A 17,927-nucleotide genomic window follows, 5' to 3' on the forward strand; every position below is an offset into this window, starting at 1 on the left:
ACCATGCCCCCCTGGCACTCTTGGAATCCTCTCCCTGGGTTGGATGGGTGCAGCGAGCCTGAAGCTGGACTGAAATGAGTCTGTTTCTTCGCAGGGAACTCATAAGAGTCTGAAGGGGAACGCCAAGGCACTCTCGACGGTGACAGCCATCATTGATGGGACAGGGTCTGTAGGTGAGTGTCTATGATTCAAGGTCTGTGTGCCAATCTCAGCACTCCCGGTTCTGTAGGGGAGTGTCTTCCCTCCTGTTTATGTAGGGGAGTGTTCTGACACCAGAGTATGCAGATGAACGTCCCCTCCAGGATTCTTAGGTTAGTGGTGTCCACACTCAAGGGTTGCAGGTGTCAGCACTCTTGGATCGTCACCTGATTAGCCTCCCTTCAGGTTCCATAGGGTAAGAGTCTGCACTCCTTGTCATGTAGAGGAATGTCTGAACTCAGGTCTGTTGGGGTCTGGGATCTGTAAATAAGTGTCTGCATTTCCGGGTCTGTGGGTGAGTGTCTGGTTTGTAGCTGAGTGTCTGCCCTCTTAGGTCTGTGGGTGAGCTTCTGCACTCTGGGGTCTGTAGATGAGTGTCTGCACTCCCAAGTTCTGTGGATGAGTGTCTGCACTGTGGGAGTCTGTAGATGTGTGTCTGCACTCTACGGTCTGTAGGTGAGTTTCTGCCCTCTTAGTTCTGTAGGTGAGTGTCTGTAGTCTCAGGAGGATAGCTCAGGGGCAATGCGCTAGTCTTGGAAGCAATACGACGCTGAGCAACACAGGTTCGATCCCCGAGTCCGTGCTTAGAAACCTCTGGGTATTAAGCACGTTATAAATAACCCATTCCAATTCTGGGGTCCATCAGTTGTCATAGATGGCTCAAAGAACATTCTAACCCTCAGAGAATGTCCAAGGGTTTTGTTTGATTTCTTTGGCAGAGCGCTAGGGACGTCTCTGACTCGCATCGAGATGCGGCATTCCCACCGTAACCCGGCATCCCTAGACCCCAGGTGAGTAGACTATTGAATCCTACGGTCTAGTATCTAATTTGCTATTAGTGTCAACCTAAAGGCAAGTGCTTTTTTTATCTAAGCTCCGCCAGGAGCTTTCTAGACTAACCCTATACTAACAATGTTAGGGAATGTGCCTTCCAGACACTCTACCGACTCAATCTCCTTTCCCTAATGCCCTGAGTTCCCCCTCCTTATCTTTGGGACTTATTCTTGCTTCTCTGCTCCCCTGTGTGCAACGCCACACATCGTCTTTCCTCCCTAGGTCTTCCTCCTCTGTCCCTCTGATGTCTGTCACTCCTTCTACTTGCCTTCTCACTTCGAAATTATAACTCCTTCCTCCACAGTACTGCTCACTCCTCCAGTCTGCTGCCACACCCCACCTTCTAATCAGTCACCCTCCTTTCACTCTCACAAGCACGCATGCACTCACTCTCTACGCTGCCTCTACCAATTTCACTCACCCACCTTGCACGCACGCTCAGCTCACAGTATCACTTGCCCTCACCTGTTCTCCAATTCGCCTCCACACTCCAGACCACCGTCCTTACTCCTGCTCATCTCTTGGTCTGTCACCTTCTCCTCTTCTGACCTCCCCCACAACTTTTTGTTGTCCCTTTTGTACCTCCCCAGCTTCTCCCATTGGATGTATGGCCCTGTCTTTCCCGCCCAGTTGGTATTCCAATCACAAGATGTGATAAAGAGCAGGTCTAGCCCTGCCCTTGGTTACAGCATGGGCCACCATGCTGCAATTGTGGCGGCCCGCGGTTAGACTTCCCAGTTTGTGTTAGGGTGCCATGGTGTGGCAAACTCCAAAGTAATCTGAAGTTTGCTTTGTGAACGCTGTTCTGTGTTAATTCTCTGATGTAATAAGTTTGGGGAAGCTGTTTGCTGCAGTGCATGCCTATGCTGGGCAGTGGTGCGCTGCAGCGCGTGTCTATGCTGGGCCAGAGTGCCTATGCTGGGCAGTGGTGCGCTGCAGCGCGTGTCTATGCTGGGCCACGGTGCCTATGCTGGGCAGTGGTGCGCTGCAGCGCGTGCCTATGCTGGGCCACGGTGTCTATGCTGGGCAATGGTGCGCTGCAGCGCGTGCCTATGCTGGGCCACGGTGCCTATGCTGGGCAGTGGTGCGCTGCAGCGCGTGCCTATGCTGAGCAGCGGTGCGTTGCAGAACGTGCCTATGCTGGGCAGCGGTGCCTATGCTGGGCCACGGTGCCTATGCTGGGCAGCGGTGCGCTGCAGCGTGTGCCTATGCTGGGCAGCGGTGCGCTGCAGCGCGTGCCTATGCTGGGCAGCGGTGCGCTGCATGTCCGGCTGCTACTTAAGCTCCCCCCCCCCCCTTCATCCACAGGTTCTCTTTCTGTTTGGCGGCTCAGGGATTCATACCGTTGTTGGTAGAAAGTGTAGGACGCTGAAGGGTGGTCTTTCCATCCTCCTGCGACTTTAATTCCGGTTCTAGGAAAGAAAGAGAAAACCTGGCCAGTATTTTTGTCAAGAGACATGCGGGGGATGCAAGTTGGTACTCAATGTCTATGAACTGGCACCTGGGGGGAGATGGGGATTGTGTCCCTCCCTACTGCCACCATCCTGCTCTGGGGTAGGACTGGCTCTGGCTTCCACCCTGGTGCACCTCCCACCGAAGGGGTCAGTTTGCTGACCGTGTCACAAGTTGATTCTCTGCACTCTTGTACGGGATGCACGCCAGGGTTTGTTCATAGATAGCTGTGTGGGTTCATATATGATCCCTGTGTGTGGGCTGTGTGCACAAATATTTCACTGGTCAGATTGTTTTTAGGGTTATTTGATGTGGGAGAGAAACAGTGGAGACGACTGGACCTGGTTGGATCTTGCAGCATCGCCGAAAAATGGGTGTTTGAGGTTGAGTTCTTCATTCAGGATTCGCTGCCGAATGGCAGCAACTAACTTGTGGGGTAACTGTGTGTTCGTTCGCCAGACGTTGGCATTACACGGGGACCTTCTTTAGCATCATTGTTTATTACTCTCGTGCCCATGTCTTCACTCCGAGGGCTGCAGGTGAGTGTCTTCACTCCAGGCCTTGTGGGAGAATGTCTTCACTCCAGGCCTTGTGGGAGAATGTCTTCCACACAGAACCTGCAGGTGATTTACTTCCCCCCGGCGGAATTTATGCAGTTTAGTGTTTGCACTCGGGGTGGGAGGGGGGATCTTTAAGCGAGACTCAGCACTCTGTGTGATCTGTAGGTGAACCTTAGCATTGCAGTGTGTAACGGTGACTGTCCCTTTTCTAGAGTCTATGGGTAAGTGTGCACACTTTGGGATCTTTGAGGGAGAGTCTGCCCTCTGGGGTTTGTATGTGTGGTTCTACACTCTGGGGTCTGTAGATCCTGTCACCGCCGGTTGGTGCATGTTCATAATCTGTGGGTGGTCTGTAGGTGAGTGTGTCTTCAGCCCAGGATCGGTAGGTTACTGTGAGAACTCCAGAGATTGTAATGTAGTGTTCTGCTGGACATTGGGGTTTGCAGGTAAGTCTAAGCACTCTGGGACGCATGTGTGTGTGTGCGAGGCAGTGGGGACCAGTAGCTGAGTGTAGGCGCGTGAGGCTGATTGTGAGTTTGCACCATGCAGTATCTTGGCTCAGCGAGTTTCCTCGTCTCCAGGCCCAGGATAGAGAGAGAAACAAGTAGCAGCCTTCTTGTTTTTTCTGTAGGAGGTGATGGCTCGACGGGGCCGGATGAAGGTTGGGGGGTGATGGATATATTCCTGCTAGGAGGTGATGGCTCGACGGAGTGGATGAAGGTTGGGGGGTGATGGCTATATTCCTGCTAGGAGGTGATGGCTTGACGGGGTGGATGAAGGTTGGGGGATGATGGATATATTCCTGCTAGGAGGTGATGGCTCGACGGGGCCGGATGATGGTTGGGGGATGATGGATATATTCCTGCTAGGAGGTGATGGCTCGACGGGGCCGGATGAAGGTTGGGGGATGATGGATATATTCCTGCTAGGAGGTGATGGCTCGACGGGGCCGGATGAAGGTTGGGGGATGATGGATATATTCCTGCTAGGAGGTGATGGCTCGACGGGGTGGATGAAGGTTGGGGGATGATGGCTATATTCCTGCTAGGAGGTGATGGCTCGACGGGGTGGATGAAGGTTGGGGATGATGGATATATTCCTGCTAGGAGGTGATGGCTCGACGGGGTGGATGAAGGTTGGGGGATGATAGATATATTCCTGCTAGGAGGTGATGGCTCGACGGGGCCGGATGAAGGTTGGGGGGTGATGGCTATATTCCTGCTAGGAGGTGATGGCTCGACGGGGTGGATGAAGGTTGGGGGGTGATGGATATATTCCTGCTAGGAGGTGATGGCTCGACGGGGCCGGATGAAGGTTGGGGGATGATGGATATATTCCTGCTAGGAGGTGATGGCTCGACGGGGCCGGATGAAGGTTGGGGGGTGATGGCTATATTCCTGCTAGGAGGTGATGGCTCGACGGGGTGGATGAAGATTGGGGGGTGATGGCTATATTCCTGCTAGGAGGTGATGGCTCGACGGGGCCGGATGAAGGTTGGGGGATGATGGATATATTCCTGCTAGGAGGTGATGGCTCGACGGGGCCGTATGAAGGTTGGGGGGTGATGGCTATATTCCTGCTAGGAGGTGATGGCTCGACGGGGTGGATGAAGGTTGGGGGGTGATGGCTATATTCCTGCTAGGAGGTGATGGCTCAACGGGGCCGGATGAAGGTTGGGGGATGATGGATATATTCCTGCTAGGAGGTGATGGCTCGACGGGGTGGATGAAGGTTGGGGGATGATGGCTATATTCCTGCTAGGAGGTGATGGCTCGACGGGGTGGATGAAGGTTGGGGGGTGATGGCTATATTCCTGCTAGGAGGTGATGGCTCGACGGGGTGGATGAAGGTTGGGGGATGATGGCTATATTCCTGCTAGGAGGTGATGGCTCGACGGGGTGGATGAAGGTTGGGGGGTGATGGCTATATTCCTGCTAGGAGGTGATGGCTCGACGGGGTGGATGAAGGTTGGGGGGTGATGGCTATATTCCTGCTAGGAGGTGATGGCTCAACGGGGCCGGATGAAGGTTGGGGGATGATGGATATATTCCTGCTAGGAGGTGATGGCTCGACGGGGTGGATGAAGGTTGGGGGATGATGGCTATATTCCTGCTAGGAGGTGATGGCTCGACGGGGTGGATGAAGGTTGGGGGGTGATGGCTATATTCCTGCTAGGAGGTGATGGCTCGACGGGGTGGATGAAGGTTGGGGGATGATGGCTATATTCCTGCTAGGAGGTGATGGCTCGACGGGGTGGATGAAGGTTGGGGGATGATGGCTATATTCCTGCTAGGAGGTGATGGCTCGACGGGGTGGATGAAGGTTGGGGGGTGATGGCTATATTCCTGCTAGGAGGTGATGGCTCGACGGGGTGGATGAAGGTTGGGGGATGATGGATATATTCCTGCTAGGAGGTGATGGCTCGACGGGGTGGATGAAGGTTGGGGGATGATGGCTATATTCCTGCTAGGAGGTGATGGCTCGACGGGGTGGATGAAGGTTGGGGGGTGATGGCTATATTCCTGCTAGGAGGTGATGGCTCGACGGGGTGGATGAAGGTTGGGGGATGATGGATATATTCCTGCTAGGAGGTGATGGCTCGACGGGGTGGATGAAGGTTGGGGGGTGATGGCTATATTCCTGCTAGGAGGTGATGGCTCGACGGGGTGGATGAAGGTTGGGGGGTGATGGCTATATTCCTGCTAGGAGGTGATGGCTCGACGGGGTGGATGAAGGTTGGGGGATGATGGATATATTCCTGCTAGGAGGTGATGGCTCGACGGGGTGGATGAAGGTTGGGGGGTGATGGCTATATTCCTGCTAGGAGGTGATGGCTCGACGGGGTGGATGAAGGTTGGGGGATGATGGCTATATTCCTGCTAGGAGGTGATGGCTCGACGGGGTGGATGAAGGTTGGGGGATGATGGATATATTCCTGCTAGGAGGTGATGGCTCGACGGGGTGGATGAAGGTTGGGGGGTGATGGCTATATTCCTGCTAGGAGGTGATGGCTCGACGGGGTGGATGAAGGTTGGGGGATGATGGCTATATTCCTGCTAGGAGGTGATGGCTCGACGGGGTGGATGAAGGTTGGGGGGTGATGGCTATATTCCTGCTAGGAGGTGATGGCTCGACGGGGTGGATGAAGGTTGGGGGATGATGGATATATTCCTGCTAGGAGGTGATGGCTCGACGGGGTGGATGAAGGTTGGGGGATGATGGCTATATTCCTGCTAGGAGGTGATGGCTCGACGGGGTGGATGAAGGTTGGGGGGTGATGGCTATATTCCTGCTAGGAGGTGATGGCTCGACGGGGTGGATGAAGGTTGGGGGGTGATGGCTATATTCCTGCTAGGAGGTGATGGCTCGACGGGGTGGATGAAGGTTGGGGGGTGATGGCTATATTCCTGCTAGGAGGTGATGGCTCGACGGGGTGGATGAAGGTTGGGGGATGATGGATATATTCCTGCTAGGAGGTGATGGCTCGACGGGGTGGATGAAGGTTGGGGGATGATGGCTATATTCCTGCTAGGAGGTGATGGCTCGACGGGGTGGATGAAGGTTGGGGGGTGATGGCTATATTCCTGCTAGGAGGTGATGGCTCGACGGGGTGGATGAAGGTTGGGGGGTGATGGCTATATTCCTGCTAGGAGGTGATGGCTCGACGGGGCCGGATGAAGGTTGGGGGGTGATGGATATATTCCTGCTAGGAGGTGATGGCTCGACGGGGCCGGATGAAGGTTGGGGGGTGATGGCTATATTCCTGCTAGGAGGTGATGGCTCGACGGGGCCGGATGAAGGTTGGGGGGTGATGGATATATTCCTGCTAGGAGGTGATGGCTCGACGGGGTGGATGAAGGTTGGGGGGTGATGGCTATATTCCTGCACCACCCAGAACCAGCCTCTTCTGACTGTTTGCTTCCTTCCTGCAGGAGCTGCTCTGGGCCCTCTGTTGGCTGGACTCATCTCCCCCTCAGGCTGGCACAATGTCTTCTACATGCTGATGGTGGCAGATGCCTGCGCTTTGTTGGTGAGTTTCAGACCCATCCTACATTCAATTGTCATGCATGCCCCCCACAAATGCCATCCATGGCACCTTCTTGTCTCCGCCCCCGGTACCCACTGGCCCTTGGCCATTCCAAATACCCCTACTCCCAGCCATTGTACCTTTTTTTTTAGTATCTCTAATGACCCCTGGACTTTAGATACCAAACCTATGTCACATTCTGCTCTCATCTGTGGTGTCCCCAATCAGGCACTCTCACATACTGGTCTGGCCTTCCTCTAACCTAATGCACAGCCGTCCTATACTCTACTGTAAGCTCCAGTGGGCCCTGATCCTCAGAAACCCCAACCCCAGGCGTGCTACGTCTTGCTCTGCAGCGATTCCTCTTCATCGCACCCATCAGTTGTACCTCGTCCCGGTGTGTGGTGAATCTCTGGTCTCCGGTTATGCAGATCCCGGCTCTACCATCCTGTGGCCTGTAGAGACCTCTGGTCTCCAGATGCACCAACGCCATCTGCACTATGTGAGACTGGCATGGGATCAAGAGAGACACAGACTCAAAAGCAACAGTTTGAAAACCTTTATTGTCAAACGCTGTAGGGTTGGTGTAGTGCCTACCTGTCCCTCCCTACCTCTAAGAGGATTGTTCCCTCAACTGATGTTTCTAAGGGCCATCGATGTCCGTAAGCCAAAACCAAAGTTTGCCTGTGTCCAAACCTATGCTTGCTCTCCCTCTTAAACCAAATGTGATAGGGGGTCTTCTAAAAGGAAAAATGGTGATTCAAAAGGAAATGTAAACCACAGCTGGTTTCAGGGATTTTTACCCATAGATGTAGTTCTGCCAGTTCAAAAGAGTTCAACTCAAAAGGCTTGCCCTTGGAACCTTCCACGTAAGGCTCTTGCAGCAAGTCAGTAGTGATCACAATGTCTCTGTGTCTCTTGGGGTTCCCGTCCTCAAGCTTCGGTCCTTCCAGTTCCAAACGAAAAAAACACAATTCCTGTTAGGCCTCTCAAGGTTCTCTTCCCCAAGTCTAGACCTCTCTTCATGAAGTTCAACAATGTCGCTTCTGTGCCTCGTAGGGTTCCCTTGCCCAAGCCTACGCCCCTCCTCACAAAGTTCAACAATGTCGCTTCTGTGCCTCTTAGGGTTCCCTTCCCGACGCCTATGCCCCTCTGGGGCTCAACAACTCCAGACCCGTTTGAGACGTCACCCTCTCCACCAACAGCTTCTTTTCCACTTGCCTTGAGTTCAAAATGGGGGGTTCCTTTGGGTTATTTAAGGATACATGATTTACGCGCAGGGGAAACTCGTGACCAGGTGTCCTTTCTACTGCTACATTGGAACTAGCCTCCAAACAACAAGTCCCTGTATCCATTGGGCCATTACCGTTTCCCAGGCCCCAGAAAGCCTTGTGGATGATGCCGAGGGCTTTGAATTTGATCTTTGCGGCCACCGGGAGCCAGTGGAGAAATCATAGGGCTGGAGAGATATACGGTCCCTGGGCTTGAGTCCAAGGATAAGTCTTGCTTGATAATGTATAAACTTTCATTGGAAATTGTGCTAACCCGAAAAGACGTTCTATACCAAATGGATACCAGAAAACCTTTAATGAGTTGAACATGAATATTGATTCCAAACTTGAAACTAGTGATTTGCAACATTATTACGCCATAAAAATGTATGCACATCCCTCTCTTTCTCAGTACATTTGCGCTTCATTTTGAGTAATTTATATTCCAGACCTTCCTATATTGTGGTAAATTTTGCCCCCCTTTGTCCCAAAGTAACCCTCTTACCTGGGTGAATGGCACTCACAGGGAGTCCCCTGTGCGGACAAAAAGCCATGAAAGGGTGGTGAAAGGTGTTAGGGAGAATTCTCATTTATGGCTAATTCCCCTTACCTAGCGAGTCCCTCAGCAGCTTTGCTGGATTTCTGGGGTTTATATTTTCCACCTGGTAAGAGTTTGAACCTTTTTCCCACTCTTACATGTGTTTTGCCATGTATATTTCTACTGTTTGTGTGATCTTGGGCTCTGGAGCCACACCACTCCATGAGCCCAACTTCTTGTGTGTGTTACACAGCACCTTCAGTGCAGTGACACAGGGTTGTCTCTAAGACTTCCCTCTGACTCCATTTTTCTGGGGCTGATTACTGTCCCCCAGAAACAGGTAAAGTTGCCATTTACTTTATGTAGCCATTTAAACTGCAGACCCAATACACCCTATCTTACATGGAGCATTGGAAAGGGTTAATTCCTACTCCTTTTTGTCTGCGCCTCTTAGAGCCTTGTTTCGCTCCCTTAACACTAAGACTTGGCTGGTGGCAGTGGTACCTACCCTATCTTTTCTACCGCAATTATAATATATACGTGGTACTGTTTTATGCTATTGTATTAGCCTCGAACTTAAACCCGCTTGACCAAATACTTTTTATTTTGGCTCCGGTCGGGTTTTATCACTATTTCTTTTTGTTGAAGTCCTTCTTGTGTTTTACTTTTCGCGCCAAACCAGATTTGCCTTCTTTGTTCGCCGACCTTTGGCGGGCTTCTGTCCAGAAGCCCTCCTTGGCGTCTGGGTGTCTAGCTGGGCTGAATGTGAGGGAGGGGTTTAGTCACCCTCTGCACAGAGACCCAAGTCGCATTTTGTGTCGATTAGCTGAGGTGGTTGTCCGGGCCGGACAACCCCCCTGCTGAGTGATTGACAGCCAGGCTGTGTGAATGGGGGTTTTTGGCATAAAAGGCAGGACTCTTGGGCTAGAAATTAGAGTTGGCACTGGAACTGCAAGAACCGAAGAGAAGCGGAGAAGAAGACTGCTGCTGTAACTCCCGAGTCCCGGTGAAGCCCTGCTGCAGTCCTGAGCTATCTACCTTTAACGACAGAGAAGATCCAGACCGGAGTCTTCTTCCCTTGAGCAAGGTGGGATCAACCAGCTCACCTTCTACAGCCAGAGGATCCTCTTCTTGGTCGAAATCGCTGCACACAGCAGTAGTGGCCCGCATAGCTATCTGAAGAGCCTCTCCTGTTTTAAAGGAGCGCGCCTTTTATTCACTGTTGTTTCGCTGCTGCTGACCTCATTCCTGGGTAGTGCAGTTCGCTCCAGACGTCCTCCTTCTTGTCACCACGACTGAAGGTCCAGGAACCGTGAGTCTGCAGGAACTACCAGGAACAACTGCCATAGCACCCGCTTTTCTTCAAACGAATAAGGTACTGTGTCCAACTTCGAGGAATTGGGGTGAACCCTTTTTCCTCACCAAAGGCTTGTCCTTGTCTTCCTTCCCTCTTATAACTTTTGCTTCCCTTTTTGACACTGTCCAAGTACTCCTGGCAATCTCGTGAACTGTTCTAACCTTGTGATCCTCGGCAACAGGACCCCTGTTCCATTTGACATTTGCGCAGGCCTATTGACTTTTATCTACGTTTTAGAAAGTATCCTCTGATTCTATTTGCCTTCACAAAAGTATTGCCTATGATTTTTATCCCCTATTCTCTTGTGTTAATTCATGTGCTAAGTGTGTTTGACTTCGGTAACATTTATTCTCGCGGGTACGCCTTTCTTTCGTAAGACCGAACTGTCATTACTGTCAAAAAGTGATCGCGTATTTACCCACGGTAACGTCTTTGTTTCACAACGCCGGTCTGTCAAATCTTATTGTACGTACCTTGAATTGATCTGCACAAGAGGAATTGTTTGTGTGTAGTGTATTTGGAGTGTGGTTCTAATTTAATAGAAGTGAAGTGTTTTGTGAACAGATGGTTTAAAAATAAATGCACTTATTCTTTTTAACCAGAAACCTTGAGCCAGTGTTTGCTTGAGTCACAGTAATTGTAGTCCTTTGTGTAATCTCTACTACTGCTCATTTGCTCTTGAGATAAGTCTGGCTGCTCAGTCACTGCTACCACTCTAACTGTGTAGTACAGGCTTGTACCAGAGGTGAATTGAACTACCACTTGTAGTCTTAATTGTGTGTAGTAGTCCCTTAGGGTACTGCACAGGATTCTGCCTATCACTGGTGTACAGTGGTGGGATTTTTAAGTATAGTGATTACACTTAGAGTACTGCTATTACCTTGGGTCAACTAACCACAAGGCTAAACACCACTACAGTCTATTAACTGAAGAATCATGTCAAGTATGGAAAACTACAGTGAAGAGAACCTCTTAAACTACACAGCTGAGGTTTTGAGAGCCATGTGTAGATGACAGAGCCTCTCTTGTAAAGGAAAGAAATCTGAACTGGTTGCTAAGTTATTGGGAAAACAAAGTCTGGAGAGTGGGTCAGGAGGGCCGACCCCTCCAGCAAATGTGGATACTGATGTTTCTGATTCTGAGAGTGTTGGATTAGAAGAAGTAGATGAGTCCTTGTTAGGAAAACCTACAACTCCCTTGCCTGCTCAGAAACCACAACCTCTGTCCACAGCGACCCCATCAGGTCCTACACTCACTCCTGAATGTATTGGCCTTGAGAAAATGAGACTTGAATTGGAAGTGAAACGTATTGAGGCACAAACTGCCATGAAACATCAAGAGTTAAGGCTCAGGGAAATGGAGATGGCTCATGCTTTAGAGATGAAGAAATTGTCTTTGGAAAATGCTTCTCTCCCAGAGTCTTCTAGGTCTTCCAGCCCTAAGGGACCCCGTATGCCAAAGGAAATAATTGGTATGTATGAGACTAAACTTGATGTTTTGGATTGGTTAGCAACGTTTGAGTACAATCATGAGATTCAGGGTATCTCAGGGAATCAGTTGATTTCTTGGCTTTTCTCTAGGCTCCCCCCTCTTGCAAGTGATGCTGTAATGAAGTTGGGGTAGGAGGATAAACAGGATTATGAGTGTGTGAAACTAGCATTAATAGCTAGATTTGGGAAGGCCCCTTCCCAGTACCTTAAGAGGTTTAGGACCCTCAAAAAGCATGATGGTACCCCTTGGGCTACCTGGGTGTGTGAATGTTTGAAAAACTTAGATGGTTGGGTTAAGGGTTAGAAAGTGAACACTTATGAAGGTTTGAGGAATCTTGTAATGTTGGAGTCAATTTATGATGTCTGCTCTCCTGAGCTTAGACAGCACTTGGCTGATTCAAATGAGATAAATCCTTATAAGTTAGCTAAGGCTGCTGACTTGTGGGTTGCCAACAGGGCTACTCAAAAGGATATTGGGGCAACTCAGAAGAAGGATGAGGGAAAGCAGCCAAAGAAAGATAACAAGGAGAATTCCAATAACTCCTATCCAAAAGAGGGCCACAAACGTAACCAGGGTAAGCCACAAGGAAAACCGAATCAGGCTAGTGTACCATCTGGACCCAAACCAGATGAGGTCAGAACAAACCCCCATTCATCAAAACATTTGGGAAATGTTATGCTTGTGGGTCAACTGACCCTGTGAAAGGGGATCCCAGATGTAAGGGTAAACCTTCAGAGGTCCACACTGTCTCCTTAGCCTTCTCCCAGGTGGAAGAAGTACCTATAGCCAGTGGAAACCTTCAGTTACTAGCTGATGAGCCCATGAGAGTCTCAGCTAGTGTTTCTTTAGTACCTTGGGTCTTTCGGAATAACATAACTTAGATGTCTATAACTCAATCCCAGATAATACTAAAGAGTATTATAAAGATAGTGTTCTTGTGAATGGTCAGGAGACCCCTGCCATCAGAGACACTGGATCCAGCATAACTGTGGTTGATGAATGTTTTTTCAAAGTGGAGGATGTTGCTAAGGCACCCAAACACCTAACCAAGTTAGCTGGAGGCCCTGTGCAAATGGTTCCCCAGTTACCAGCTCTCATCCAGTGCAATGATATGACTGTCAGAACACCTGTTAGTGTGCAGGGTGACGTACCTGGGAGAGTTCTGTTGGGTAATGACCTGAAAACTCTTGGAGTTGTGTCTAGTACCCCCAGGCCTCCCAGTAAAAGGAAGCAGGAGCTCACAAGGTCTGCTAGGGAGAGAACCTTGAGAGGCTCTCCTAGGGACTTGATAGAAGAAGCTATCACCCCAAGTCAACAGGACTTACTTACTGCTTTTGCAAGGCAAAAAGAGACAAAGGGGAAACCCACGTCTACCAGCAATAAAACAGCAAGCACCCCTGTGTCTACAAGGACATCACCAAGATTGTCGAAAGTCACACCTGTGACTCCTCCACCAGCTGAGGCTGAGTGTGAGGTTCAACCCTGTATGGTTCCACCAGATACTGAGGACTCAGATCTGGAAGAAGATCTTACTCTGGTTGGAGATCTTGACCCTGTTGAACATCCTGAGCTGCATTCTTTACTGGCAGAAGGTGGATTCAACAGGGCAGACTTCAGCAGAGGACAAAGAGAGTGTCCTACTCTTGAAGGTCTTCGCCTACAGGCAGCTTCTCAGCTCGATGGGGAAGAGCCTGGGAAGTATAGGTTGCACTGGGAAGATGGCCCCTTCTACAGTGAACTGACTGGGTCAACCCCTGGGGACTGCAAAAGACTTGTAGTGCCCCTAGTGAACCGACTCCAGTTCCTACAGTTAGCCCACAAGATACCTTTGGCTGGTCAATTAAGTTTTAAGAAGACCAAGGAAAGGCTCTCACTTTACTTCTACTGGCCTAAGATGGGTTCAGAAGTAGACAAATTCTGTAGGAGCTGTCACACTTGCCAAACCACTGGCAAGAGTGGAGCCAAGAATGTGGCACCCTTGGTGCCTCTCCCAGTGGTGAGAGTTCCTTTTGAGAGGGCCGGGATTGACATTGTTGGTCCTCTTGACCCTCCCACATCTTCAGGTAACAGGTTTATCCTGGTTGTAGTAGACCATGCTACTAGGTATCCTGAAGCAATACCTATGAGAACTGTTAAGGCTCAGGCTGTGGCTAAGGCCCTACTTGGTATTTTTACCAGAGTAGGCTTTTCCTAAGGAGGTGATATGTGACAGGGGATCGAATTGTATGTCCCACTACATGCAAGCCATGTGGAAAACCTGTGGAGTCACTTAGAAGTTCTCTACTGCCTACCACCCACAAACCAATGGGTTGGTGGAGAGGTTTAACAGAACTATAAAGAGCATGATAGGTGCTTTAGAAGAACCCCTTAAAAGAAAGTGGGACCTTCTACTGCCATGCCTTCTCTTTGCATATAGAGAAGTCCCTCAGGAGGGAGTAGGTTACAGTCCCTTTGAACTTCTCTATGGCCATCCAGTCAGAGGTCCATTGGCCCTGATTAAGGAGGGGTTGGATAGTTCTCCTTCCCCCAAGCCAGTCAGAGTGACTGACTATGTGATAGGTCTCCGGAGGAGGATGTCACACATGATGGCAGAGGCAAGTGATAACTTGAGGGCTGATCAAGCTCTGGTCAAACATTGGCATGACCAGAAGGCTAACATGGTTGAGTTTACTCAAGACCAGCTTGTTCTTGTTATGGTACCCACAAGGCAGAGGGCCATGCAGGACAAATGGATAGGACCCTTCAAAGTTGTGGGTAAACTTGGAGAGGTGAACCATCTGGTGGACTTAGGCAATCCTAAGGAGGCTCCCAGAGTCTTTCACACCAACCGTTTGAAGGCTTATGTCTCTAGACCTGAAATAGGAGCTTTGTTTCTAGCTTCAGCTCAAGAGGAGGAGGAAAGTGAACCTCTGCCTGACCTCCTCAGAGGCTTACCTTTAGATGAGAAAGTGGAAAGAGTTAATCTCTCTTCCAGTCTACCATCCGACCAGCAGGATGAGTGCAAATTACTGTTAAATCAGTTTGCCTCCCTGTTCTCACTTTCACCAGGCTTGACCCCTTGGGGCCAGCATGATATCCTCACTGGTGACTGCCTGTGAAAAGCAGGGGGTACAGAATGTCAGACAATGTAAGAACCCATATAAGGAATGACGTCAACAAGATGCTTGATCTCAGGGTTATAGAGCCCTCTACTAGTCCATGGTCTAGCTCAGTTGTGCTGGTACCAAAGGCAGGATCCAAGGAGTTTAGGTTCTGCTTGGACTATAGAGCTCTAAATGCAGTCACAAAGACTCATGCCCATCCTTTACCTAGGACAGATGAGCTAGTGGATAAACTTGGGGCAGCCAAGTACCTCAGCACATTTGACCTAACCTCAGGCTATTGGCAGATAGCTCTGACAGACCATGCCAAGGAGAAAACTGCTTTCTCCACCCCAGCAGGCCTCTACCAGTTTAAGGTAATGCCTTTTGGACTAAAGAATGCACCTGCTGCATTTCAGAGGATGGTCAATCAAGGATGGAGGACTTCTGCATGGCATACTTGGATGACATTGCAGTGTTCAGCCCTACATGGAAAGAACATATTGATCATCTAGGGTATGTTTTGCAGGCTTTTGAGCAGGTCCATCTGACCATAAAGGCAAGTAAATGTCAAATTGGTCAGAGTACAGTGGTCTACCTTGGACATGAGGTAGGAGGAGGTGAAATAAGGCCATTGCCTAGCAAAGTACAAGCTGTACAAAACTGGGCCACCCCTACTACCCAACCCAAGTGAGATCCTTCCTAGGTCTCACTGGGTACTACAGGAACTTCATAGATAACAATGGGACCATAGCTTCTACCTTGAATGTTATCTCCTCTCCCAAATTTCCTAAAAAGGTCAGATGGAATGAGGAGTGCACTCAAGCCTTTGAAGGCCTGAATAAAGCCCTTTGTCAAGCTCCAGTCCTAAGAGCTCCTGACTACCACCAACCCTTCATTGTACAAACCGATGCTTCAAATGCAGGTATAGGTGCAGTCCTTAGTCAACTGGATGAGAAAGGGAGGGAACATCCCATTTGTTTCATCAGCAGGAAGTTAAAGGATCCTGAGACAAGGTGGGCAACAATAGAATGCAAATGTTTTGCTATTGTGTGGGCACTGAAGTTTAGGCCATACTTGTATGGATCTACTTTCATTTTTCAGACTGACCACCAACCCTTGAGATGGCTGATGCAAATGAAAGGGGAAAACCCTAAGCTACTAAGATGGTCATTCTGCCTGCAAGGGTTTGATTTTACCATTGAGCACAGGGCAGGAAGTCACCACCAAAATGCTGATGGTCTCTCTAGGATGTTTATAACCGACTAGAGGTATAAGATCGATCCAGGAGTGGATTAAATACTCCTGTCCCTTAGTCTGGAGGGTGAGAGGGGGCGAGTGTTAGGGAGAATTCTCATTTATGGCTAATTTCCCTCACCTAGTGAGTCCATCAGCAGCTTTTCTGGATTTATGGGGTTTATTTTTTCCACCTGGTAAGAGTGTGAACCTTTTCCCCACTCTTACATGTGTTTTTCCATGTGTATTTCTACTGTTTCTGTGATCTTGGGCTCTGGAGCCACACCACTCCATGAGCCCAACTTTCTGTGTGTGTTACACAGCACCTTCAGTGCAGTGACACAGGGTTGTCTCTAAGACTTCCCTCTGACTCCATTTTTCTGGGGCTGATTACTGTCCCCCAGAAACAGGTAAAGTTGCCATTTACTTTATGTAGTCATTTAAACTGCTAACCCAATACACCCCATCTTACATGGAGCATTGGAAAGGGTTAATTCCTACTCCTTTTTGTCTGCGCCTCTTAGAGCCTTGTTTCGCTCCCTTAACACTAAGACTTGGCTGGTGGCAGTGGTATCTACCCTATCTTTTCTACCGCAATTATAGTATATAAACGTGGTACTGTTTTAGGCTATTGTATTGTACTTTTTATTTTGGCTCCGTCAGGTCTTATCGCCATTTCTTTTTGTTAAAGTCCTTCTTGTGTTTTACTTTTCGCGACAAACCAGGCTTGCCTTCTTTGTTCGCCGACCTTTCGTAGGTTTCTGTCCAGAAGCCTTCCTTTGGCATGAATATGAGGGAGTGGTTTAGTCACCCCGAGACCCAAGTCGCACTTTGTGTCGATTGGGTGAGGTGGTTGTCCGGGCCGGACAACCCCCCTGCTGAGTGATTGACATCCAGGCTGTGTGAATGGGGGATTTTGGCATAAAAGGCAGGACTCTTGGGCTAGAAGTCAGAGTCGCCGCTGGAACTACAAGAACCGAATAGAAGCGGAGAAGAAGACGGCTGCTGCAACTCCCAAGTCCCGGTGAAGCCTTGCTGCAGTCCTGAGCTATCTACCCTTCAACGACAGAGAAGATCCAGTCCGGAGTGTTCTTCCCTTGAGCCTGGTGGGATCAACCAGCTCACCTTCCACAGCCAGAGGATCCTCTTCTTGGTCGAAATCACTGCACACAGCTGTAGTGGTCCAGATAGCCATGTGAAGACCCTCTCCTGTTTTAAATAGCGCACCTTTTATTCACCATTGTTTCGCTGCTGCTGGCTTCATCCCTGGGTAGTGCAGATCGCTCCAGGCGTCCTCCTTCTTGTCACCACAATTGAAGCTCCAGGAACGGTGAGTCTGCAGGAACTACCAGGAACAACTGCCATAGCACCTGCTTTTCTTCAAACGAATAAGGTACTATGTCCAACTTCGAGGAATTGGGGTGACCCTTTTTTTCTCTTTGTCCTTGTCTTCCTTCCCTCTTATAACTTTTGCTTCCCTTTTTGACAATATCCAAGTACTCATGGCAATCTCAAATAGTGAACTGTTCTAACCTTGTAATCCTCGGCACCAGGACCCCTGTTCTATTTGACATTGGCGCAGGCCTATTGACTTTTATCTACGTTTTAGAAAGTATCCTCTGATTCTATTTGCCTTGAAAAAAGTATTGCCTATGATTTTTATCTCCTATTCTCTTGTGTTATTTCATGTGCTAAGTGTGTTTGACTTCGGTAACATTTCTTCTCGCGGGTGCGCCTTTCTTTCGTAAGACCGAACTGTCATTACTGTCAAAAAGTGCATGCGTATTTACCCACGGTAACGTCTTTGTTTCACAACACCGGTCTATCAAATCCTTTTGTACTTATCTTGAATTGATCTGCACAAGTGGAATTGGTTCTGTGTA

The 17,927-nt window shown here is 49.6% G+C and overlaps 1 protein-coding gene across 1 annotated transcript in view; it reads left to right on the forward strand.

The window, feature by feature from the left end:
- SLC37A1 (solute carrier family 37 member 1) overlaps positions 1-17,927 on the forward strand; it is a 314,109-nt gene that overhangs the window by 276,336 nt on the left and 19,846 nt on the right. The window contains exons 17-18 of the mRNA XM_069635652.1: positions 95-173; positions 6,977-7,074. Of these exons, the coding sequence (XP_069491753.1) occupies positions 95-173; positions 6,977-7,074 (177 nt within the window). The remainder of the gene's footprint in view (positions 1-94; positions 174-6,976; positions 7,075-17,927) is intronic.

This window comes from Ambystoma mexicanum, chromosome 7p (assembly GCF_040938575.1).
Source record: "Ambystoma mexicanum isolate Mex_15411 chromosome 7p, UKY_AmexF1_1, whole genome shotgun sequence".
NCBI classification, from domain to species: Eukaryota; Metazoa; Chordata; class Amphibia; order Caudata; family Ambystomatidae; genus Ambystoma; species Ambystoma mexicanum.